The sequence below is a fragment of the Esox lucius genome, chromosome 1, assembly GCF_011004845.1.
Source record: "Esox lucius isolate fEsoLuc1 chromosome 1, fEsoLuc1.pri, whole genome shotgun sequence".
NCBI classification, from domain to species: domain Eukaryota; kingdom Metazoa; phylum Chordata; class Actinopteri; order Esociformes; family Esocidae; genus Esox; species Esox lucius.
Window position 1 is genome coordinate 3,678,723 of NC_047569.1, and position 26,581 is coordinate 3,705,303.

Here is a 26,581-nt window from a genome sequence, read left to right on the forward strand (position 1 = left end):
ACTGAGGTTTCTACATTATAGGGCTGGGGTGAGACAATTTTCAGAGTCAATATGAATTTTGTTACCCTTCATTCAGTCTTGACCAGTCAAGTGTTTGTATATTATCAAATTACTTGTGCTGCCTGTAAAGCTATCGATTTGTGGTATTAAATGCCTGACACCTGTCTGTTTGGTATATGTCCAAGTCTTGTTTGAATGGGGAAGTCTTTAATTTTTTCATTTTACTGCTGTTTGGCTAACATTAATGTTTAAGAATCCGGGATTGCTGCTTAAAAAACAGTAAATGTAGTCTTTAAAGTGCTGACAGATGACTGACCTAACCTATACATCAGTAGCAGATGTAGTCCAACTGCTGTGGTGAAATTGTGTAACTATCATTTAAACTGTCAAAATGTTTCAAATGCATGGTCACACTGATAAAAATTGAATTTCAACTTGGCAGTTTATAATGCGACTCAGTGTAAGAGACAAATTCTTAATTAGTCATTGGTTTACCATTTCAATCGTGTAATACAGCGTTTAGTCCTTTAATGGTAAGTATTTTGTGGTTTTAGTAATTCGAATGTACTTTAGAGCTTAACAATATATTATTGGTTATTTAAAGTATTACTGTGATTAAGCTAAGGCGTATGTCACTTCATAAGGCGCATGCAACTATTCTGACTAAATTGACAGTTGATGGAATTGTCAGAAAGGATGCCATGTAAGATTAGGGCTATAAAGTTTTTGACCGTAACTTAGCGTAGCTCAATGGAACATTGTAGAGTATAAGATACATGAATTGACTAATGTTTGTACTCAAACAATCATTGGAAGCTATTGAGAATGGAAAGCTCCAATAAACGCCCTTGGACCCTATTCCTGCTTTGTGTTGGATTCGTGAGTACAATGCTAACTAACTCAAGCCAAGTAAGCAAGGAATTCCGAAGTGTACAAATGCGTAGTTGAATTTGGATACGTGTCAAACATCCGATTGATCTACATAGCAGCCTAAGCAGAGTTAGGACAGTAAAGCGGCCACAATAGTGTGTATGGGCCCCGTATGGCTGTATTCACTCCCAACTGGGCATGCTACTGATGAGACTGCAGAGGGTGTCTTGGGGGATCTCCTCCCGGACATGCATCAGGGCATAAGTGAGCTCCTGGGCAGTCTGAGGTGCTGTGTGGCCGAGGCGGATTCACCGATACATAACATCCCAGAGGTTCTCCGTTGGATTCAGGTCTGGGGAACGTGAGGGCCAGTCAATGGCATCAATGCATTTGTCATCCGGGAACTGTCTACACACTCCGGCCTCTTGAGGCTGGTCATTGTTCTGCACCAGGAGGAACCCAGGGCCCACTGCACCAATGTAAGGTCTGAGGATATCATCCGGGTGCTTAACAGCAGTCAGGGTACTTTAATTTACACCAACGCAGGTGACATTGATTTATAAGTGCTTATGCTTCCTAACTGGACAGATTATCCCTGAAGTTTAATTGACTTGGTGTTATACTGTAATGATATGTTCCCTTAATTCTTTTGAGCAGTGTATATATACAAAATAAATACAAAACTATAATGAGAATACAAACTCCCATTTTCATATGTCATAATGTACAGTGTAACTGGATTAAAGGTAAGGGTATGCAAACCGATGTCTTTTAAGAACCGGAATCATTATCCCATCCGATATATCTCCATTCTATGCTGCCTGGTAAAGAGTGAGGGGGAGGAAGCAATAAACGTGTGAAAATAGGAATGAAACTGGTGATGTAAAACGCATCTAGGCATTGTCCAGGATTTTAACCTGTTAGTCATGGTGTCTCAGACATTCAGATGTTGCAGAAGGACCAATTGCGAACTACAGAGGGCTTATTCTCAAATGTTTTGGTAGCCCAGCAATCTGAAATATGTCGGGGGCAACATTTAAATGCCATGGCTGTGCAGTCGGTCCCAGAGGTGAGATCCAATGTAGGATAAGGTGTGATTTCATGTTTTATTGGAGCCAGGTCCGTGGTACCTTGAGCTGATTGACGTTGCTGTATCGTAGAGGACGTGGAGGTTCGTAGCAGGAGAGGTCAGATAAGTTTGTAGGTCCGATGCCATTGATAGCTTTATAGACTAAAATGAACATTTTAGAGTCAATTCTTTGAGGGACAGGAAGCTAATGAACATTAGCAAGGAGGGGACTACTGTAGCAACTACTGTTTGGATGAGTTGTATTTTATTAATTGAATTTTCTGGCATGTCCTCTAGTACTGCATTCCTATAATAAATTCTGTAGAAAACGACTAGATAAGCTTCTCTGCATCAGAAAAGGTGAAAAATGTTCATAAGATGAAGAAAATGTTTTATAGACATGTGGGCCTTAAAAGAGAGTGGGGTAAAATTTCACACCCAGATAGAGGATAACTGAGGGGAATGTGGCTGTCAATGGCAGGGCAGATGGTGTAGATTAGAAGTTGATTTGCTGTGGGGTGTCTATAAGCATTGATTGTCTTGCTGCATTTGAGTTGGAGGAAGTTGTTCTGCATTCAAGGTTTTATGTCATCCTTACAGTTGGACATGGTTGAAATGGCAGATGAGGTCAAGTTTGATTTCACCTGTGTGGTGGTGAATTCTTAAATGAATGTTTAAGAATGTCAGGTACAGTTTACAAGCAGGTGGAGCAATTTAATGCTAAGTTAAAATGTCTGTCAGTAGATGAAATCAATATAATAGTGGCCATGATAGGAAATGTAACCCAGACAACATGGTTAACAACCTTGTTCCCATCTAAACGACTACTCTTATGTGGGGCAATATCCTTCCCTGTCCTGGCGAGTATGGATTAGATGTTTTGTTTTTCTCCAATTAATTTTTTAAAAACAGCTCAGTACAACAGAGCATCTATGGTGACAAACAATACTGTAGACACCAATGTCTGCATACATATTTCCCACCTCAGCTCCTTCAGCCCACCTGTCATAGCATTCCACCCACCCAACCTGATCTCTTTAACGTTAAATATGAAATCAAGCAATTGCCATAAAACATGCAAGGGACATTCTAGTATATGCCAGGAACTTTGGATAAAGCACAGGGAAAATTACAGCAGGTATTTGATGGCTTTTGCTGCATATTGGATCCTATAGTGGATAATAGTGTAGTGGATAATAGTGAAATTAATGATGGGTTATGGTGTTTAGACCAAAGGGAAGAGTGCCCCCTATTGGCACTTAAACACTACTTCCAGCAGCATCTGGTGTCTATCTGGTGTCTTAACCAGGAGTGATGTCTGAGGTAACTTCATGTAACTGGTCAGAACAAGTTGTAAAGTTAGAATGTGACCTAGATGGTACCGTACTTGATCGAGGCATAACTAACAATTTGACTAACACTTTTTACCGGACCGCGTAATCTGAGCCGGCTAAGAAGAGCGAATGTCTCTTACTGACTGACTGACAGACTAAAAAGCGTAGTGGTTAGAGAAGCGGACTTGTGAATAGGTCCCGAGTTCGTATCTCCTCTCAGGCGATTCGTAGTATGCATTATGAATTGTTCCGTATAGACTGCAACTTCGCGGGCTAAAACCGTTTGTATCTACATTATGGTAAGCCTGACATGAAACAGTTTACGGTTATATTGCAACTGTTTCTGGTGGATTTTCGAAGTACCCATCCGTTAATGCTTTTTGGGTCAGGATAGACAAATACATTTGCTGGCTTAACAACGTAGTTACGATATCTTAAGCCTTAACTGAAACTGTATACCGACTGTTTCATGGAATAGTTCATCTTCAGTCTCGCTTACGATTGCTCAATTATTATGATTATTCATAGACAGTTAGTAAATAATAGTAAGCCTATTTAACACAATCCTCAATGGAGTCTAGCGACTGCTGAAACCCTGAATGCCGTGGTGTAGTGGTTAGCGTCAGTGTCTCTCATATGTAAGACCTACGATCAAATCTATTGAGAGCAACGACATGTATTAATTATTTCTGGTAGATTCGGCGATTCTGTCGTCTTTTCAATTGATGAAAAAGTTACTTATCCTCACCTTCATTGATAGTTATTGTATAATTGACATTTACGAATGAAAGAGAAAAGTACGTTGTTTTGCCATGAAAGAAAAAAATACGTTCCTATGCCATGAAATGAAATAACTTTGGCAGACTTGCTCAATTCTTATGACTATTCCAATAAGTTATTAGGCACTGGTAAAGCTTATTACTGGCTAATACGCTGTTAAAACGGCCAGTGGCAAACGCAATACATGACCGCTATTTGTGGTAGAGGTAAACTTAGTATGAAACTTTAGTCAGTTTAACTGTATAAATGTAATTCACGAATGACCAATTAACTATTAAAACGGCAAGTGGCAATTTAGGATTTGTTCAGGATTGAGACAAGAGGCTATACTGACACCTGTTAAAAGCTCAGCTTCGTTGTGTGCTGGTTAACCACACAGCCTTTCACGTGGGCGACCCGGGTTTGACTTTCGAGATGGCACCGCTTTCTATTGCGGGCCGGCTGAACTAGGCTTGCCTGATTTCTTGTTTTTGAATGAATATCGTACTTAGTGTGTCATAGCAACCTCAAAACCATAGGGGCAGCATGAGACGGAGCATAAGCTCCACCTTTACACTGTACTGTCAGCATCAAGAGCGTTTGGGATTTGTAGTCTCCGGCATTGCAACTACCGTTTGCCGCAAATGTTAGAAATATTTTTTGAACTACATTTCCCATGGCATTAAAAGTGTTTCTCGCACAGAACAGCTTTATAAAGAAGTTGTTTTTCTGTGGCTTCTGATCGGACTCTGCTGGTTGACAAGGAGACACAGGTATCTGTAAAGGAGACTCTCCTCTTTTATTCAGTTATGCGTATTTTTCTACTCTATTTTTTGTAGGGCTGTTGATATTTTCTACAGATATTTCGCATGCTGACATAAAAAAAAACACCTTAACGTTCCGCTTGTAAAACCCCTTACTGGAAATGTTGATTTAACAATTCCATCATCGAGTTCAGCCAAACCGGTAATATATATAGCTTCACTAAGATATTTATAAACTAGCCGTTTAAAACTCGAAATGCGTATTGGAGAATGCGTGTGCAAATAGCAATGATGCTCAGCTGTACATCTGGGCGATGCTGTGTTGCTATCCGGGTTGGTGATGAAATGCTTACAATCTTTTCCCACTTTATTTACAGATTTTTTTAATGACGCCTTTTTCACCATGTACAGGAAATAACTCGAAATCATGTGACGTCACTGTGAATTTAGCCATTATTGTCTATAAATAATATTTTAATTATTTAATTTAGCTGTCGATTTTCATTATCCTCGATTATAATGTTGACATGTTCGCAAAACCCCCAAAACCTAAAAAATACAGAACACTACCGGTTTGTGTTTTGTGGGGGTTGTGTTTGGGAAGAGGAGGCAATAAATCTGGCACCTGATGCGAAACGGTTTATAAATAGACGAGCCTTTTAAAAATAACGTTTCCCCGACGTATTTCAGATTGCTGGCCTACCAAAACATTTGAGAATAAGCCCTCTGTAGTTCGCAATTGGTCCTTTTGCAACATCTGAATGTCTCTGAGACACCATGACTAACAGGTTAAAATCCTGGACAATGCCTAGATGCGTTTTACATCACCAGTTTCATTGCTATTTTCACACGTTTATTGCTTCCACCCCCTCACTCTTTACCAGGCAGCATAGAATGCAGATATATCGGATGGGATAAAGATTCCTGTCCTTAATAGGGACATTTATTTCATGTATTTCCTTTTTTATGAGGATGTACTGACCATATCAACAAAACCTATACATTTAACTCAACTTTTAGTGCTCGAAACCAGCTTGATTGAATGTCACCCGTGTTTTCCCAAAAGTGACTACTTGTTCCATATCTGTCAGTTGAAATAAACAAAGCACAACGAGGAAACTCCAGTCAGCTCCTATGTTTGGTTAAAGAAGATGAAAGAGCATGATTTGGGAAAGGAATACATGGTACCTGGGCCTGTTTATCGGGCCGTGCCGAGCAGAGATACTACTACTTTACCATGCTTAGAGGTCAACCCATATCAGCTGGAGCTCACTACGGTGCAGGTGAGTCTTTGTGGTTATATTTCAGTGTTTGTGATGCTCTGCTTGTTTCCATTATGGCAAGTTTGAATATGGTGTTATTATTGTTTCTCTTTATAAGCCAATGTATGCTTGCTTGCAAAGTTTATAGGTATTTTTCTTTAGTGTCTGAGTAATTGCATCAAAATGATCAGTCGCATAATTTTTCAGACATTTTACAAATTTTGTTTAATCCAGATTATCAAGCACACTGTTATAGTTGTACTTGAACTAATAGGAGTGTTGGTGAATTGTGCTGAGTCAGCTTAATCTCTTGCCATTCTTCAAATGTACAGCAGTCATAATGTAACCCTTTCCCAAGCGTAGTTCAGACAATTCTTTTTCCAGTCCACCTTGATAACGTGATTAATTCTGGCGGCATATGACAGTATGTCAAGAATTGTTGTTCATTAGTCGTCCCATTTTCTATGAGTTGTTTAACACATTTAGTGGGGTAAGTGGCTCTATTCGCTCCTTGGAGGATGACAATGTAAATTGCTTGGTGCTTTGAAAAAATACAAATCTGTCACTGACAAATGTACATGCGGAGTGGACCGCCATGGCAATGACCTGTATCAGTTCTGCGTTACAACAGACAAACAGCTGTTGTTTTGTCACACTGAGGGCTCAATCCTTTGTTTCAATGCGTTTTGTCGTCCTCTCTTTTCCTCCCTCTCTCTGTCAGCATTTCATCAGCAGATTGGGAATGTGGTTTCTCTTTCATTTTGACAATTTATTTTGGTTTCTTTATGAATGTCTCATCCCCCCATCTATTCTCCCTATTTTTCAGTCCTTTGCCACTCTAGACCCCTCAACATGCTAACTAGTAGCTTATTGGATGTTCAGTATCTCTGGCAGACCCCACATCCTGCTGCCTGGTTTCACTTGTTTACATAACTTATACCCTCTCACATACAGCCTCAGTGGCAGCCAATGGCACAGTTGCTTCCTGTGATCCGAGTGGTGGGGGCTATCTAGCTCCGGATTGGCTGTGGGCCGGCTGAATGGCCATGATAGCTGTGTGTTTGTGCAACGTGCGAGCAGAAACGTGAGCAAGAGCTGATGGGGAGGGCTTGCCTGCACGTGCTGAGATGCGCTGTGGAGAAGCTCAGACACAGACAACGTGCAACGTTCATTCATTCATTCAGACAGATTTAAATACACCCTCTTTTAAGGTCCAGTTTATCCCCCGGCACGGCATTAAGTCAACACAATACTACGCCTCTGGACATTCAGGTTTTCTAACCTGGTCATGAACCCTCGTTCTATTTCTCTCTTCCTTGTGCACTTTCTCATTTTAGATTCATGGTGTGTGATTAGGTGGAAACGGTATAACATAGAACATTATTCAACCCAGTTCTTGTTTTCAGCCATTTAATAGGTAATTATTTTTTTTTTTAAACATTAAACCATTTCAGGTTATAGTTCTTTGTATGGGGATATTCACAATTAACTATTTAAACACTCGTTTTTTACGTTAGTTTATCCTACACTGTGTTTTTAGCCTCCCTGTATGTCTATCCGCTTTTGTCATCTCTTTGTGTTCCTACCCCACCCCCCCAACACCCCCAGAGCTGCGAGTGCTGACGTCTTTGCTGTGCCTCTGTCATTCAGCAGCCTTCGTTCGTGACAGAATTACTCAAGCAGTGCTGATTCATAGCTCAGCTGGTACAGAAATGACCTTTTTGTCTTTGCATTTGAGTGTGGGTATCTCTGCTGGTAAAAAAAGAAGAGCAGTGCAAGTGTTATATTGCCTTGTCACATTGGTAAGATGACATCAGGTACTTCAGTGATTTGTAAAATGATAAACGTTATGGATGCGTACGAATGACTCAAGCAAGTGTGCCTCATGTTCAGCCAAACTCATGGTTGTCTGCCTGCATGAACAACCTTCTGCATCTCTGCCTGGTCACTTTAGAAGGCAGTTCGTACACCACTCAAAAGTAGCCTATACTGAACTACAATTCAAACAGATCTCCAGGCGTGCATTCACTACTTCATGAACAGAATGTGTCTAGTATTAGGCTGTGATTTCCCAGGCCGCATTATTCTTATCCTTATTCTTATTCTCCTCATGACCAATTACTTTAGCTACTTCTGAGCTTTTGCTTTGTCTTTGCTGTTAATCACTTTGGTCTTTAATTCAAAATATTCACATAAGAATTGATAGGAAAAAAATAAATTCCTATCATAAAATGTATTTTTCTCAAATACAATGGGTATTTAAAATAACAATCAAAATGTTTACCTTTTGTTGCCTTAAAGACAAAATCAGACTTTCCAGCTTTATTTACACACAAAAATAACAAAATGCTAGTTTTTTTTTTTTACTTGAACATTAATTTTTATTAATTAAAACTAAAACCATAAAATGCCCAATTTGGTTAAGTGAACCCCCCCCCACCCCTTTATAATTCCAATTGCAAACTTGCTGCGGTAAAACCAACCACCAAACAGGAAGCCATAGCTTACCATTTAAGTCTTTCAAATCACTCAGATGGACTTAAAAATGAAAAACATGAAACGGAATATACTTCTGAGTTTAGTGAATACTTTGAATGAAAGACCAAGGGTATAAACAGCAAATACATAATTTTTTGCATATATATACCAAGGGTGCCAATTAGTGGAGTGCGCAGTATGTTCTGAACTGGACTCCTAGAACTGGACTTAAATATTTAACTTGCAGGCCAGAAGTAGGCTACTGCTAATTAATATTCACATTAGAGAGATTACTTGGAACTACAAAGGAGTGGGTTTGTTGGCCGATCAACTGTGAGGAACAAAAGCAAGCAAGCAAGTTTATTTATATAGCACAATTCATACATCGATGCAATTCCATGTGCTTTGCAAAAAAATACATATATATATATACACACACACACACACACACACACACACACACACACACACACACACACACACACACACACACACACACACACACACACACAGTAGGGAGAACATTGATACATTGACGATTTTGCAGGTTTTTCCACTTACAAAGCATGTAGAAGTCTGTAATTTTTATCATAGGTACTCTTCAACTGTGAGTGATGGAATCTAAAACAAAAGTCCAGAGAATCACATTGTATGATTTTTAAATAATTAATTTGCATTTTATTGCGTGACATAAGTATTTGATCACCTACCAACCAGTAAGAATTCCGGCTCTCACAGACCGGTTAGTTTTTCTTTAAGAAGCCCTACTGATCTCCACTCATTACCTGTATTAACTGCACCTGTTTGAACTCGTTACCTGTATAAAAGACACCTGTCCACACACTCAAACAGACTCCAACTTCTCCACAATGGCCAAGACCAGAGAGCTGTGTAAGGACATCAGGGATAAAATTGTAGACCTGCACAAGGCTGTGATGGGCTGATACATTCCTGATAAATGTTGCTGTCTGGCTTTTAAGTTTAGTTTTCCTCCACTTACGTTCCGTTCTACATTCTCTTTTCCAGGGCGCTTACCATCATAGTGGTTCTCCATGTTGTTTTTTGTTTGCTCATAGTTTTCTTTACCTTTACCGTTGCAACACAATCCATGACATTCAATATTTTTGCATTAAAATTATCCAGGAGTACATCAACTGACTCAGGACTTATTGTTGGAGAGATAGCAATGGCTTCCATAAACTGAGCATTGGTACTCTCATTAATGTTCCTTTTCTTAACAGAAACTGAGTTTACTGGGACATTCGGGGTGATAAGTGATTAAAAAAAGAAACAGAAATGATCAGACAGGGCACAGTCTTTAACCATGACAGAGCAAATATTGAGACCTTTAGAGAGAACCAGATCTAGAATGTGGCCTTTTAATGTGTACGCTCTTTCACATTTTGAGTGAGATCAAAAGTGTCAAGTAGTGCAAAAAGTTATTTGACATTATTGTCTGTACTATTATCTATGTAGATGTTAAAATCTCCTGTAATAATAAACAAGTTATAATCAACTGATATAACAGAGAGCATTTCAGTAAAATCATCAATAAAGTTGCAGAATATCCTGGAGGTCTGTAAATGGCTGAAAAACAACATTTTGGGGGTACCCTTCAAGGTTAAACAGAGTATTCAAAATAAATAAAATTACCTAGTGTCTTTTTTTTTGCACTCAAATGTATCTTTGAATAGGGCAGCTACTCCTCCTCCCCTAACATTTCGGCATATATTAATATAGCCAAATTTTTCAGGCTGTCTCGTTAAGAATAGTAGTACTACAATCTTCTGTTAGCCACGTTTCAGTGAGAAACATAAAATCAAGGTTGTAGGATATTGTAATGTCTTTAACCAAGAATGATTTGTTGGTGAGAGATCTGATATTAAGTAAAGCCAGCTTAATAGATATAATAGGGGTTCCTGGACTAGTAGGTTGACGTGTTACAGTTAACAAGTTTACTTTATAGGTTGCATGCTCACGATTCCTTTTTCTAATCAACACAGGAATAGAGATACTGGCTTGTATTCAGACAGTCGGCATTGCTATTTTCACAATAGCAGGGACCCGAAGCACATCACTGAGTATAAAAGTAAAGCATTTGTACTCCAAGCCTACTGCCTTAGATTTGAATAACCCTGCACAGGTTCTAGTCTTTGAAGTATTGTAATTAGCCTAATATTTTATGCAAGTAGTGACTAGGATCCATATGCTAATTCATAATTAAACAAAGAGAACAAGTTTGAGTACATCTGGGAAAATAGTTTACGCCGTTTTTTTGTGTGCAATAGCAGTCTTTCCTTAGAAAAACAGTATCATTAGAATAAAAACAAACAAACATGAATAAAAAAGTAACAGGAATTTCTTGTTGTCCAAAATGTATGGATATCTTGGGAGATAGTGAAAAATGTCACAATGAAGTTTGAAGAAACTTGTTGAGTTGAAGATAGAAAATACAGTGGAAGACCCAAAAAGTTTTCTGTCTCACAGAACCTTTTCTTATATAATTCAATATTGATAAATATCATGGTATTTTTTACCAGGAGACCCTGTGCTCTGGTGACACGCTAGGGCTGCACGATTAATCAAATTATGATCTAAACTGCAATATAAATGGGTTGGAATTGCAATATAAATGTGTCGGTTCCAAAAACATGGCCAAAGGCTGTGCTACCAATTATTCTAGGGTGTTTTGGGTGTCAATATTATATTTTATATTATACATTTTTGAAAGATTTTATTTAATAATTTCTTAGTAATTATTTTCAAATATGTTCAACACACCCTTATTATTAATGCATTTTGTTGATTTAAAGGGTGAAATTTAGACAAATCATGTTCAAAGGCAATTTGCCATCACCGGACTTCAACTGAAGTTATTCTGATTTGCCCTAAATAAAATAAGCTTTTCTTGTATGCTTTCCTTCAAGGTTTCTTCTTCCTCAAGGAGATAACAAAATATCTACAGGATCTTCAAAGTTACAGATCAGGATAGTGGTATAAAATTATTTCAAAGCCATTACATGTAGTGATGGCCATTCACGGATTCATTACCGTTCTTCTAGCAGCAGGATATTATGCTAGCAGCAGTAACTGTAACTGCCAATGTTAAAGAAGAATTTCCACATTTAGATAACTATTTAAAGCTCACAGCCAAATCAACCAAGGTATGACTCCTGAAGATGAATTTTCAGGAATGGCCCAGTCAGAGCCCAGTTAACAATCCTATAGAAAATCTTTGGACTGACCTAAAGAGGGCTGGGCACAAGTTGATCCTCCTTGGAATTTGACAAAGCACAATAAGCAGGGCTCAATAGTGAAACAATTTCGATTGCATATGCAACTAAAGATGTAGGTGTGAGAATTCATAAAATATAGTTTTCATGTACGTGTGATTACCAATTTCTACCCAGAAACCTGTTTCTGCTGTTTTAATTACTAGCAAGTAATCACACAAATAACTTGTGATAGCATAATGGCCCTGCTTAGTCAGTCTGGAATTAGCTTGCGGGATGAATGCAATTCTATATTTGATTCTAACCAAACATTGTTTATTGATTGATATAGTGAAGAGCATGAGAGGTTAAACCGTATAAACAAAACTTTACTTCAACAATTGAATTGTGTTCCTAAATGTATTTCTGTGCTCTTATTTTTCAACTAGGTAGCACATGCTCCTTGTAAAAAATGCCAGCTTAGTAGCTAATTCTATGTGACCAACTCATTCTATGTGACTCTGCTGTAAATGTCATGATCAGTAACTTGTCATAAATAACTAAAATATCTCTCATTAGCCATACCTGATTTTTTTTTTTACTACGATACATTCTATTAATTGAGCAAATGCCCTTATCCAGAGCAACTTAGAGTAAAGTAAGTGCATACATTTTAAGAAAGCTAGATGAAACAACCACAGATACAGAAAAAAATGTCAGTGCTGGTAAGAAGACAATACAAATAATAAGCAGTACACAAAGACAACAGACCACAGATTTTGAGGCCATGAAACTATTTTAGGTGCTCTTTGAAAAGGTAGGGTTTCAGGGGTTTTCCCAAAATGGGCAGTTATCCTAACCTCCAGAGGAAGCTGGTTTTTCCAATGAGGTGCCAGGTCAGGAAAGAGAATTGATACGTGATTGTGACAGTCTCGATTTCATTCATGGTACCTATATGATTATCTCATTGTTTTTTATGTGATAAGACCAGGCTTGGTGTGATTTAAAAAAGGAAGTGAATACGGTAGTTCTTCTACATTTTTATCAGGAGGTTGCAACACCAAGCACATCGATTGCATTATCTACCCATTTAATTAAAAGACCAGATGGCCGTTTTCATTTTGTCTTTTAGATTCTCAATACACTATTATTAGGGTTTTAATCCAGAGAGACTGGAGGCATCTTTAAGTTCCTCAGAATGACCATTCATGGTTGAAGCCTGTGGACTCAAGAACACTTGAATCTTGGAACTGTTCTGTCCAATCCATTAATTTCTAACCACTTATGTTGACTTGGGTAACATTGGTTTTCCCCTCTTGACAGTAAAGCGCAGACATTATTTGTTATTTTTACAAAAATGTAGGCCTATAGCGTACACTTATCACCTATCTCATGTGCGGAATGGAGAATTAAAATAAAATTATGCGCTTATAAATATACAACTTATATTATCATAGGCTTTTGTTCTAGTAAGAGTATAATAGTAACTGCATTTTTCCATTTAATCTGCATTTTATAATGTCTGCTAGATGACATTATAAACTGCATATTTCAGCATAACATTTTTTAAAATCTATATTGGAATTTCAGACAGGGAAATCCCCTGACCTTAATGGAAGGAGTAAATATGTGATTAGGCCTTCATAGTCAAACATTTTATATCATGGTTTGTAATCATCCTATAGAATTTGTATTAGTCTATGAATTGGATCTCTTCTGACAGTATTTCTGTAGGAACCACTTTTTTAGGACTTAAAAAAAAAATATTATTATTATAGAAACTATATGGATAATTTTCTACCCCTTGAGCCTTACTCCTCACCGTGCATGGAAGCAACATTGTCATGATTTCAGCCTTTACATAAAGAAAATATGTATTTTTAATAAGGTTGTGTAGACTTCTGCCTTTGCGGTAAGCTGCATCATTTCGAGACCAGGGTGCTCTCTCATTAGCCCAGGGGTTCCATCGAGGACAGTGCAATTGGTCAGCACTGTCTTAGTTGGGGGTTTAGTAATCAGATATTGTTGTCTTGCCGGGTCATGCGATTCATTGTTGTGTCTTGGGTGCCTCTGAGTTCATTCAGGGAGGAGGGCCGTAGAGTGTCCTTGGTTGAGTTAGCAGTGTGATAACAACCAGAATGCCATCTCAACATTAACCGCCTCGGAACCTGCTGGGAGTTGCTACGATGAAGCAAGGCCTTATTCACAAATTGGATATCACAAAATTCGGGGAGAAAGACATATATAACCTTACAACAACTATAGATTGATCAAATAACTGCAGGTGTTTTATCTGTTTTGTTCAGAAACTAAGCATAGATAAGGCTGACAATGATATCCATCTTAAGCATTGGCCTATAGCAGTCGTTCACAATCTTTTTCATTCACTGTACCATCTGTTCAGTTTGTCTTGCATCAAGTAACCCTGAAGTACCTGCTCTTATACATTTTCCTAGTAAATCTATGGTCTCATGATTTTTCTCAAGTACCTTATGTGGATCGGTCCTGCTTCCCTGATTTGAAACCACATTTCGTCTTTATATTAAACAATCGTTTTATTTTACTCCAATTGAGGACAATCTGAGAGATGTCTGAAATATCGTTTAATAAACATTTACATTTTTAAATCTGACAATGTTCTCCATAAAGCCCATTATTGTGGTGCAGGTTGGGAGACTTGTCTTTTTATTATTAATGGCCATTGTAACGGCTCTGCTGTTATTTAAGTCTGTAGATGTAGATAAGAATGCACTCAAAGTAAACGGCTTTCTAGTTTAAGAGAAAAAATTCAGCTATGTGGCAACACCTTCATGAAAGGGCTTCTTCAAGGTCCTTTTTGAGGAGAAAGGTCAGTGATGTCATCAAATGGGGGAGTGTTCACAGATGTACTGCAGCTCTTGTTTAATCTTTGAGTGTGGCTCTTAAGAAAAGCAGTGTTCTCTCGACGTGAGTAATCCTGAAGGGTTTAAAACGTGTCCCAAATAAAATAAGAGGGAGGAACGGAGAGCAACAGAAATCACGTTTTAAGCCGGGGGATCTTGAATCTGTTTCACTAGCTGGTCATCATTGCCAACTGCATTTTCTCAGGCTTTAACAATAAGGGTTGAAATTGCTCTAAAACTTTGCCAGCCCAAATGTTTTCCCAAACTGCTTTTTTGTAAAGCATGGACAGGAAGGAAGTCATAATTAAGTCTTGATCTAAAATCTATGGTCTGATTTTGCAGACACAGATTTAGCTTAGTCCTGGACAAAAAAAACTACCACAATGGAGATTTTGATTTCTATTTTTAGTCTTGGACTGTGTAACTGATAGTGGGTCACAGAGACACTATCAGTTAAACAATATCAAACAGAGCCTGTATTCCAAATGGTATATGTGGTGCACAACTTCATATCAGAATTCATGGGGAGGGGGTAGGGTGTGTCAGACTGATAGATTTTTCACCTTGTCGGCTCAGATTTCCCTAGCAACCTTGTGGTTGCTGGCCCACAGGTCTAACCACTTAGCTACCTTGCACCAGTATGCACTATTAAGGGAATAGGGTGCCATTTGGGACTCAGCCCTGGAGCCCAGCCGGAAAGCAGTGACAGTAGTTGCAGAGTAACAACAATCCACAGCTGAAAAAAAAATCATCACATGCATAGCACTGAGTACAGAAACACACGTGGCTTTTATCATTTTTCTATTTTAAGACGTTACAGCTCAATGTCCGCTAAAGCATTATGAACACTGGGTTATGGGAACAGATCATCCATAGGAACAAATAGTAATATGACCCAGGGCCATTCAATGTGGCTGCTATTACAGCTGTCTTGTCTGCCTCAAAAAATACCACCTATTTAGGAGAATAGGGTGCAAATTGAATTGTGGATGACTGTGCTCTGCGTTCTCCTTCCTCTGGGACCTGAGGGATGGGGCAGCAAAATGATTACCTAATAGTTGATGACAGGCAACTCTTATTTTTATCTCCGGACTGTGAAGACACTTTATAAAAAACATTTTTTTTTAGCAGTCATGTCTGAGTGAGCTCATTACATTAACTGTCAAAACTAATAGGGACTATTTGAACAAATGAATGCAAGTGTTTCAGCCTTAAATATGTACCAAAACTCTTCTTACCCTGCTAACCCTGGAGCTCTTCAGGAACAGCTTGGCCGAACCCTGTCCTGGAGTCAAGTTTAAAATAAATGTAGAAATGTGTTGTCATTGCTGGAAATATTTTTAATCTGATGATATAATAGAAGCGAGGGAGATTACTGAATATCTGTGATGTAATTAACTTTTTATTTTCTAAATGAATATGGGTTATAACACCGTTAACTATTTGTAAAGGTTTTTCAAGCTCTGTTCCCCACTATACAGTGATAATTCTGTACCTCATCCTTTGTCATTTGTAAAAATATATTTCTCTCATTTGATCCCAGGATGCACTGGAGACAGCAGCAAGGGCAGAGGGCGGTTTGTCCTTGGACGGTGGCAGAGTTGTGCCCCACATGAAAGAGCTGGAGGAGGACACAGTGCGAAGCAAATACCAGCACAGCGTCAGCGTCCTCAAACCTATACGCTCAACCAGCAAGTAAGCAATGCACCGCCACCACATGCTGACATATTTTGGTTTTGTATAATTCAACTTTCTTTAAAGTGCTTATAGCAGAGTTTAAGCACGTTTTACCGGTTGGGCAAAACTTGGTTGTAAAGGTCAAGTAATGACTATAGGTCATAGACTTTGGGCAGTTTTCAAATGCAAATGATTTGCGACCTAGTTTCAAATATGACAACTTTCAGAATATGTTGATTTGTCCAATTTACTTTTGGTTACATTGGGTAGACTATGTGCAAAAAGGCTTGTAATTCCTAGAGAGTTTACTGATGCAATTACTCTAAAATGTAAGGCTGGCATTCTTTACTTTAACATCTTAATCATTGCTTAATTTCAAGTCCAACAGGTTGGGGTACAGAACCAAAACAATAAACCCCTATGATCTGTGCTCTATCTGTATCCACTGCCCCTAAAGGCACCAGCACCCAGTGGACAACGCAGGCCTCTTTTCCTTCATGACCTTCAACTGGCTAACGCCACTGGCTGTGCGCGCCCACCGCAAAGGCCACCTGCTATTGGAGGACGTGTGGGCAGTGTCCCAGTTCGAAAGCTGCGAGGTCAACCGTCGTAGGTCAGTATTGACCGCTGCGCACACAAAGGTTTCATTATTACCTTTGTGGATATGTACAGAAAGATACAGGAATTGCAACCTTCACAAAAATATACTCAGTACAAAGACATAAATGCCCCATTATGCCATCCCCCAACTAGATAAAGCCTCTCTTTCGCCAACCATCACGAAACGATGATCCCCCCCTCATTCCACTCATCACCTCTCCCCGCACGTCCAATGACGCCACTGCCTCAGATGAAGTGACTAAACTACAGACAATAAGCAGTGAGGGTCCAAAACACAATGTAGACTTGTCTTGCTCTCAATACACTGGGGCTTAGTACTGATCTCAATACACTGGGGCTTAGTACTGATCTCAATACACTGGGGCTTTGTACTGATCTCAATTCTTTCTATTGATAATTTTTTCTTTGTTTTCAATTGGTTTAAGGACTTGATCATGAATGGAGAGAGTGCTGTTTTCAGATTTCAGCATTATAAAGGGCACCTGGTGCACTAGGACTGAGTTAGCCCAACAGTATTTTCACACAAGCATTTTGATATAAAACCACTGTTAATGCTGTTTGAACTGGTTAATTTGCCATTGTTTGTTGAATCTACATCTATTTTTACAGTCCATGACATTAATGGGGAAATGAAATGAGTGGTTGTCGGTTGACTGAGGTTTGATTCCTTGTGCGCACAGGCTGACCGGGCTGTGGGAGGAGGAGCGCAGGGTGAAAGGGGACCAAGCCTCCCTTTGCAGTGTGGTCTGGGTGTTCTGTCGGACTCGCTTGCTTCTCTCCATCCTCTGCCTCATGGTCACCCAGCTAGCCGGCTTCAGTGGCCCAGTAAGTAATTCCATCCCATCTTCCTCCTGATCTGGCATAATCTCAGTAGCTTCTCCCTTTTTCTCTTTCTATCTATTTCTGTGTCTCTCTCCTCACATTATGTTATTAGCAGGGTATTTGTCAATCCCCTGCCTCTGTCCCCTTCTCTTCATCAAGGCTGAGGCCTAAAGGTGAGTGTTAAATGCGTTACCTGCCATCTCACTGTCAAAGTGTGGTCTGATTTGTGCCTTACTGACAACTCATTTGAAACAGTGGAACTGGATACTAGAGCTGGGTTATTCTTCTGGATTCAGACTGTGTCAACTGGAATCTATTGTTTTGAAGAGACTACAATGTTCAGAGTTATGGAAATTGTGGACCCCTGTTCTTTAGTTAACAACATATAGTTTAAAAACAGTGCTCATTTCTGTTGCCCTTTAGAGGGCTACTTTGTGTAGTCCCTGTAAAAAGACAGACTTGTTGCAATTAGGATTGTAATTGTCCATCCTACAGCTGTGTTTTTTGTTATTCTGGTGTTTGTAGGCCTTCCCTAGTTGAGAACATGTGCTTTAGAGTAAAGGGTTGCGTTCATTATGCTCAAAACTAAATAAAACTGTTCTGAAACAGGAAGGGACTACCTTACCTGACAAATAATAAGCATTCAATTTTGTTTTCTGCTGTAAACTGTTTTTTATTCCCTGCCCTAATGAACGCAACTCAGATGTTAGGTTTACCAGTGCTATTTTTCCAAGGATAGTCTCTGTCATCCTCCTCTCTTCCACGGGGAACACAGTGAGCCTTACTCCGTCTCTACTTACTTGCAAAATCTTTAGACTTTCCCCAAATTCTCATGTTTTCCAGAAAATTCCCATTTATTTACCTAAGTCCTGATGGGAAAACATTGGGATATTCTGCAAAACCTGGCAACTGAAAAGTTTAAAGAATTTTGCAAGCCGTGCAAGCCTCTTCAAACCAGACAGTGTCAGTCTGAAGATGGGTACTGCACAATCCTCTGCCCTCACCCTTAACTCTCTCGGTTGATGAAAACTCAGTCATATTATTGTATGAAGGAAATCAGGGCCTCATTTCCCCTTACTATAGAAGCACAGCAACACATCTGTGTCTCTCGCCCAGGTTCAAGCAACCAGTTAGCTTCAAACGTTCCTTTAACAAGCTGGCATGATAATTGATATAATCTACATTAGGGGGTGGGGGTGATGGGCAGTTTGAGGGCGGGGCGAGGGCAAGGCATACAGGTGTTTGTGCTCACTGCTCCCCCATGCAAGGTGGCGTGTGACAGAGGCTGTTCTTCAGATTCCACAGGGCGTCCATTTAAACCCTTCGGCGAGAAATTGAGAATGAAGCGGGCAGAGACCCTGGGGAAGAAAGCTGGTGAGGTAAGGGCATGTTTCTCATGCAGGGCTGGATCAAGAGTTTTCCTTTTCTCTCGTATGTTCTATTCTCTCTATCCATCTTTCCCTTTCTCTCTCTCATAAAAATGTGTTCATACAAATTGATGATAGGTGACCACAGAGAACTGTAAAAGGCAGTTTGGTGTCATTAACAATGTTCTTATTTTAATGTTTGTATGCAGTGTCCAATGCCTTTTCTTTTGTTTGATCACTGAAAAGAACCTGCTTTTTTAAACCAAAGCTTTTGCCCAAAGTCAGACTTTCACATTGGTGCCTCAAAATTAAACCAGTTGTCCCTCTAAATGTGAATTATTGTTGGACTGTTCAACATCTCAGATTGAATGAGTGGAAAATACTAGGCCTGTATCCACAGACTCTTTTGGGGGGCAAACTAAAATCCTCACCGTCACTAAAAGCCTTGTTGGTCTGGTCTGCTTGTGGAACACCATTTCTCATGGAGGCACTGTTAAATTGTGTTATTCCCCCACCCTATTCACCATCTCTGGATCATCACTGGACAGTGACACAAGGGGAGACTCAACTAAATATGATGAGATGTCACATCTCTTCCCAGAGGACACAAAATGGAAAAAAGAAAACCTAAAAAGACTACATACCCATACCTTACAAAGGACTCTGAACTGGTACCTCTGATGTCTGCAACCTTCATTTATCTTTGCCACTGGTTCTGATTGGGTACTTTTTTTATGGCAAACTGTTTAGGATAGATTTACATGTTGTTAGTGCTCTTTTTTTCTTTTTCTTTTTTTGCCTATTTCAATAAAACATATGCATTTATCAACACTGTAGGTTTACTGATACTCCATGTTTTTTGGATTGATACACTTTCATTAGAATTAGTGTTGGTGTGGATGTGGGTGTGTGCGTGTGTGCGTGTTATATTTCAGACAGACTTTTCTGTTCGCTCTGCTCTGTCTTTGTCTGTTTAATCTGCTGACGTTAACTTCCAGACCTTTTTTTAGAAATAACCGCGCGGCACCCCTGTTCTACCGCACCAGCTGTGACTGTAGGTATAATGTTTGAAGGTATCATCTGTCAATCTTTGAATGTGTTTAACTGATGTTGCAAACAGTAGATGTCATGTTCCAATGTGCTTTTCTGTGTCTCTCTCTCTCTGTGCCGAAAAAACTGCGGTGTCAAAATATTTCACTGTTTCTCTGCTTCCTTTTTGAAGGATCTTGAAAAAATCTTAGCAAAGGGCCACTGAAAGGTAAAGGGTGAGAGCGGAAACAAATGAAAATTAGGCTGCTGTCTCCAAACCGAACAGGAACTGTTGAGTTTCTTTCTTCAGATAACAGTGCGGTAGTCATGGCATGACTGTTTAAGATGGAATAGATAGCCAACGAGATGGTGGCAATGAGTGATGTACAGTAGATCTCTCTTGGACAAGGTGTTGCTGTCAATCACGCGGCCTATATTCTGTCACCTTCCCCCCTTCTTCTCCCTGTCCGCTCCTCTCCTGCCAGGCCTTTGTGGTAAAGCGGCTTTTGGAGTACACCGAGCAGGCTGTGCCTGACCTGCCCTATGGCCTGGTGTTGGTCCTCGGGCTGTTGTGCACTGAACTTATCCGCTCCTGGTCCCTGGCGCTAACCTGGGCCCTCAACTACCGCACGGGCAGCCGCCTGCGGGGAGCCATCCTCACCATGGCCTTCCACAAAATCCTGCGGCTCCGCAGCATCCGAGACAAGTCCATGGGCCAGGTGAGAAAAGATGGAGGCAGGGCATGAGAGATGGGGTTTTCAGATGTTGTAGAGGCAGTAGTCTTGTGATAATGCTAGCTTCCATTTAGGCTTCACCTAAATAAACAAAGGGAAATGATTTAAAAATAGCTCCGCTCGAGCCCAACCTTCTAACGCAATGCAAGCAAAGGCAAAACAGCCCGCCAATGTTTCTGGGACACATGATTCGCAATGTGGTAATATGCGTATGTGGCATTTGAGATAAAGGTGAGGTAAATATTTACTGATGTGAGTCTCTTTTTGTTTCTCTTTCCCTCTCTTTACTCCTCTCTCTTTTTAACAGTTTTTCCTCACTTTCTTTCAAACTTTCATGTTGTTCTGTTTTTGTCTCCCACTCTTTTACACCATCTGTCCCTGCAGTTGATCAACATGTGTTCTAACGATGGTCAGCGGATGTTTGAGGCAGCAGCTGTGGGCAGTCTGCTGGCAGGCGGGCCCCTGATTGCTGTGCTTGGTATGGCTTTCAATCTGGCTATACTGGGTCCTACCTCCTTACTGGGTTCGGCGGTCTTCATCCTCTTCTACCCTGCCATGGTGAGAAGCGCACACATACTTGTATAAAGTGGATATATACTGTACATTAATGGATACATTTACAGGTGTCTATGCTGGCACATCTGATACTAAGCAGAATAATCTAGTCACAGAAATACATGTATATGCACAATTCAATGGTTCTGGTAAAGTTTTGTATTTAGCGCTGACAATTAACCACAACCATTATGGACAATAACGGACAGCTAAAAACATACTATACATAAATGCGCATTTGCAGGGATCTTTAAACGTTTAGGGTATGAGGGCTACTTTTAAAAAAGAAACATGTTGAGATTTGTCTCTGGCCAGCAACTTTTCCTTAGTGCAGTACTTTCTCTTGTACAATAAAGAGCTATGTTTTCTGTCAATATACCTGGTGAATAAATTACTCTGAAGGGGGCTGTATAAATTCTTGTTTCTATTAAAAAAATTAATTGGGGGGGGGGATTCTTATCAACTTATATTAAAAATAGAAAAAGAAAAGTCAATTTCAATTATATCATTATATAAAAAATGTAGGTGCGTCTATGTTTTTTTTTAATCTGTCCCTTTTGCATTTCTAGCAAAAGAGGAATTTGTGGTCTTAGTGTGGGTCTTTGATTAATGTAGCCTACTGGTGCTGCTATTTTAAACAAATCACAAATGGGTCCAAGTTATGTTGTAACTCCATTTATGTTTGAGATATAGCAAGTGCAATTGCTGCATTGAGGTACTGTTCACAGAATACACACAGGCTAGCCCCTTAGCTCCTATCAGCTAATAAACAACACTTGAAACAAGCAAGCAAGCAAGCCCAATGCTAAAAATTTATTTGCCAGACATTGTGTTATTCCATTGGGCTATTCCATCTGGCAACACTACTCTGGCTAAGATAGGCTATGAATGGTTAGTTGAATTGCACAATTAATTATGGTAGTGTACTCATTTATGTGATTACCAACTATTCATTAAAACAGTAGAAACATAGAATGCGTTTACAGATCATATTATTTGCATATTCTAATAACCCATAAATCTCTAGTGGGGCTTCTTCTAGAATCTGTCCCTAGACAGGAATAAGAAAAAAGAAAAACAGGATTAAAGCAAAATAGAAATAAAAAAAACCTATATATATCCATTCATAGAAAAAGGGGAAGGAGACACACAGAACTACAGTGGGGAGAACAAGTATTTGATACACTACCGCTTTGGCAGGTTTTCCTACTTACAAAGCATGTAATTTTTTTCATAGGTACTCTTCAACTGTAACAGTATTTGATACATCAGAAAAGCAGTACCTAATATTTGGTACAGAAACCTTTGTTTGCAATTACAGAGATCATTCGTTTCCTGTAGTTCTTGACCAGGTTTGCACACACTGCAGCAGGGATTGTGGCCCATTCCTCCATACCCACTTCTCCAGATCCTTCAGCTTTCGGGGCTGTCGCTGGGCAATACGGACTTTCAGCTCCCTCCAAAGATTTCTATTGGGTTCAGGTCTGGAGACTGGCTAGGCCTCTCCAGGACCTTGAGATGCTTCTTACAGAGCCACTCCTTAGTTGCCCTGGCTGTGTTTCGGGTCGTTGTAATGCTGGAAGACCCAGCCACGACCCATCCTCAATGCTCTTACTGAGGGAAGGAGGTTGTTGGCCAAGATCTTGAGATACATGGCCCCATCCATCCTCCCCTCAATACGGTGCAGTCGTCTTGTCCCCTTTGCAGAAAAGCATCCCCAAAGAATGATGTTTCCACCTCCATGCTTCACGGTTGGGAAGGTGTTCTTGGGGTTGTACTCATCCTTCCTCCTCCAAACACGGCGAGTGGAGTTTAGACCAAAAAGCTCTATTTTTGTCTCATCAGACCACATGACCTTCTCCCATTCCTCCTCTGGATCATCCAGATGGTCATTGGCAAACTTCAGACGGGCCTGGACAATGGTTTTCTTTGAGACTGTTGTCCAAGCTCTCTTCAGGTCATTGACCAGGTCCTGCCGTGTAGTTTTGGGCTGATCCCTCACCGACAACAGTTGTTGCCTTCTCACCAAGCTGTTTGCCTATTGTCCTGTAGTCCATCCCAGCCTTGTGCAGGTCTACAATTTTATCCCTGATGTCTCTCTGGTCTTGGCCATTGTGGAGAGGTTGGAGTCTGTTTGATTGAGTGTGTGGACAGGTGTCTTTTATACAGGTAAGAAGTTCAAACAGGTGCAGTTAATACAGGTAATGATTGGAGATCAGGAGGGCTTCTTAAAGAAAAACTAACAGGTCTGTGAGAGCCGGAATTCTTACTGGTTGGTAGGTGATCAAATACTTATGTCATGCAATAAAATGCAAGTTAATTATTTAAAAATCATACAATGTGAGATTCACTCTCACACAGTTGAAGTGTACCTATGATAAAAATTACAGACCTCTACATGCTTTGTAAGTAGGAAAACCTGCAAAATCGGCAGTGTTTCAAATACTTCCCCCCACTGTAGATACATTGAGCAACTCATCATTCAAGCCCTTAGGTGTCAGGATCTGTAAAGTAAAGTGTGTGTGTGTGTGTGTGTGTGTATATATGATATATATATTACAAATAGAGAAATAATTGAAATGGACTGCTATTTCTATCACATCAGAATAAGAAATGTAGGAGTGTATATATACATAGACATACACGCACACCCAGGTTATTGTAAGGTTTTTATTTTAAAATGTTCCCCCTCGAAGATTTCAGTTTGTTTTTCAATTGAATTGTTCACATTATAGGTCACCTTAAAAGTAGAAAAATTCTGAGATGATTTATCTTTGTCTCATTCTTTTACATCACAAAAACCTGGCATTTTTTAATTTTTTTCTTTAATAATGCTGTTTTTCTTTTTTGCTCTTATTCCTGTCTAGGGACAGATTCTAGAAGTCCCACTAGAGCTTTATGGGTTAATAGAATATGCAAATAATATGATCTGGTTGTTGATGTTATTGTTGCTCTATCTTGTTAGTAATGTCTATTGTCATGTGTTTTATTATCCTTGAATTATAATTATGGGTAATCTTAGCAATGTATAAACTATCTTCCATATGTCACCATTCTGTAGTCAATATTCATTATTTATTCAATGAGTGACATATATATGATGCGAGACCCTATTTAAGTATTTAAGATGGCCTCTTGTGATTTCGTAAGATAACCTGATGGAGGTCCTTGGACCGGGCGATTTGCAGGTGTGCAAAAGCTGTGTACTTTCATTCAGTCACCTACATTTTTACTCCCTTAAGTGAGCTAACTTATCACACTGTACGAAAGAATTATAATACATAAAAAAAGATTCTGCATGTTTCTTGTTGCAGATGTTCAGCTCGAGGCTGACGGCCTACTTCAGGAGGAAGGGCGTGGCTGTGACGGACAGGCGAGTCCAAAAAATGAACGAGATCCTTAATTACATCAAGTTCATCAAGATGTATGCCTGGGTCAAGGCTTTCTCCCAGGATGTGCGCAGTAAGTAAATTAATGTAATTTCTGTCCTTCTGACTATAAAATGACAAGACCTTCTATTTAATATATATGGGGGATTAGAGACATTCATTTTAGCAATATAAATAAAAACTTGAATTAATGTCCAGTAGTGTTTACATTACCATATTGAATTTAGTCATGCTGTTTGTTGCAAAGGCCCGTGGTCAGTTGTTGCAAAGCCCTGTGTGGACTTCTTTCTGTTTTTATTTGCTGCATGACCATCCTTTTACCAACAGGCTGGCTCACTGACTGATTGGTTTATTGTTTGACTATCTGACTGACTGACTCTTTGTTTTTGTAGTTGAGTGATTGAGCAGTTGACTGACCTATTTGTCCCTGCAGGAATTCGAGAGGAAGAGCGTGTCATCCTAGAGAGGACCGGCTACTTCCAGAGCATCACAGTGGGCGTGGCCCCTATTGTTGTGGTGATCGCCAGCGTGGCCACGTTCTCGACACACATGCTGCTGGGCTACGATCTCACTGCAGCGCAGGTAGCTACATGGTCTCCAAAATGGAACTATATAACAGTTATGACCAAGGCCCTATAAGCTGTACTGAACAGGGTGAGAATCTAGATCAATATTTCCATCCCAAACAATTACAAGATTGGCATAGTGATGCAATAACTATATGAACTCGGTTGCTCATATGGTATATGTATACCATGGGAAAAATAAATGTTGAACTGTGGCAATGCCCACGCTAAAATCATCTTTTGCTTGACCACTGTACGCACTACAATCTTCATTAAATGGACTGTCAAATTTGCATTGGTGACATTGTGTGGGTGACCCGGATGTATGTGGAGGGAAGCACTTCGCTGCAAACAGTGGTTAATGGATATGGTTAGTTGACGCATCCAATGTGGTTAAGGTTAGACAAAAAAGGTTAAGGTTAGGTAACGCTCCCATTTTGTTATAGTTAGAGAATCAAAATATTGTGATATTTTATATTATTGAAATATAATATTTAAATCTCGAGCATTGGAGTCCTAGCCACCATCCCCAACCAAGACACCCTAACAAAATGTTACTTCTTTTAAATCTATGCACCAACTACTGCCCCTAGCAGCCATTCTAAACTTAAACCTTTAGCATGTGTATTACACACAGTTCGACAAATCTTTCTGAGTGGTATACATACACCATGTTAGCGACTGGGTGACTAAATATTGCTTGAAAGAGACAAAGTATACGACAATAAATCACAAATACCGTGAAATGAGTGTGGATTGTCCTTGTGTTCTTTTTTTCTCCTCACAGGCATTTACAGTGGTAACTGTTTTTAACGCCATGACCTTTGCCCTGAAAGTCACCCCTTTCTCTGTCAAGTCCCTGTCTGAAGCGTCCGTTGCTATGGAGAGGTTCAAGGTATTTTTCTGTCTGTCTCTTTCTGTGGATGTGTTTGTTCAGGTCACGTTGGGACTGAGGGATGGATGAGATGGATGAAGGGAATGTGCTGTGAAAGTAGGGAAAGAAAACATATCTCATTGTCACACACACACACACACACACACCCCTATGTCTTTAGTTCCTCCCTGTCAGAGAATGTGAGCGCTTAGAGACGCACCGCTTCGGGTGCTGAAAGGCCATTTTCCTGCTTGGCTCAAAATTGCTCTGCATTCACATCAATACATAGTTAAATGAACTGCTGTTAACTCAAACTC

The 26,581-nt window shown here is 39.7% G+C and overlaps 1 protein-coding gene across 2 annotated transcripts in view; it reads left to right on the forward strand.

The window, feature by feature from the left end:
* Positions 1 to 4,721: 4,721 nt before the first annotated feature.
* Positions 4,722 to 26,581, forward strand: part of abcc5 (ATP-binding cassette, sub-family C (CFTR/MRP), member 5) — a 52,537-nt gene continuing 30,677 nt past the window's right edge. Inside the window, exons 1-10 of one of the 2 annotated variants that reach the window (XM_013132949.4) lie at positions 4,722 to 4,805; positions 5,888 to 6,079; positions 16,174 to 16,325; positions 16,765 to 16,920; positions 17,609 to 17,753; positions 20,632 to 20,865; positions 21,265 to 21,438; positions 24,750 to 24,897; positions 25,258 to 25,406; positions 26,178 to 26,285. In XM_013132949.4, coding sequence (XP_012988403.2) covers positions 5,948 to 6,079; positions 16,174 to 16,325; positions 16,765 to 16,920; positions 17,609 to 17,753; positions 20,632 to 20,865; positions 21,265 to 21,438; positions 24,750 to 24,897; positions 25,258 to 25,406; positions 26,178 to 26,285 — 1,398 coding nt within the window. In that variant the 5' untranslated portion in view covers positions 4,722 to 4,805; positions 5,888 to 5,947. Of the gene's footprint in view, positions 4,806 to 5,029; positions 6,080 to 16,173; positions 16,326 to 16,764; positions 16,921 to 17,608; positions 17,754 to 20,631; positions 20,866 to 21,264; positions 21,439 to 24,749; positions 24,898 to 25,257; positions 25,407 to 26,177; positions 26,286 to 26,581 lie in introns of those variants that run through there. The other variant, XM_029114352.2, reaches the window with a different exon arrangement.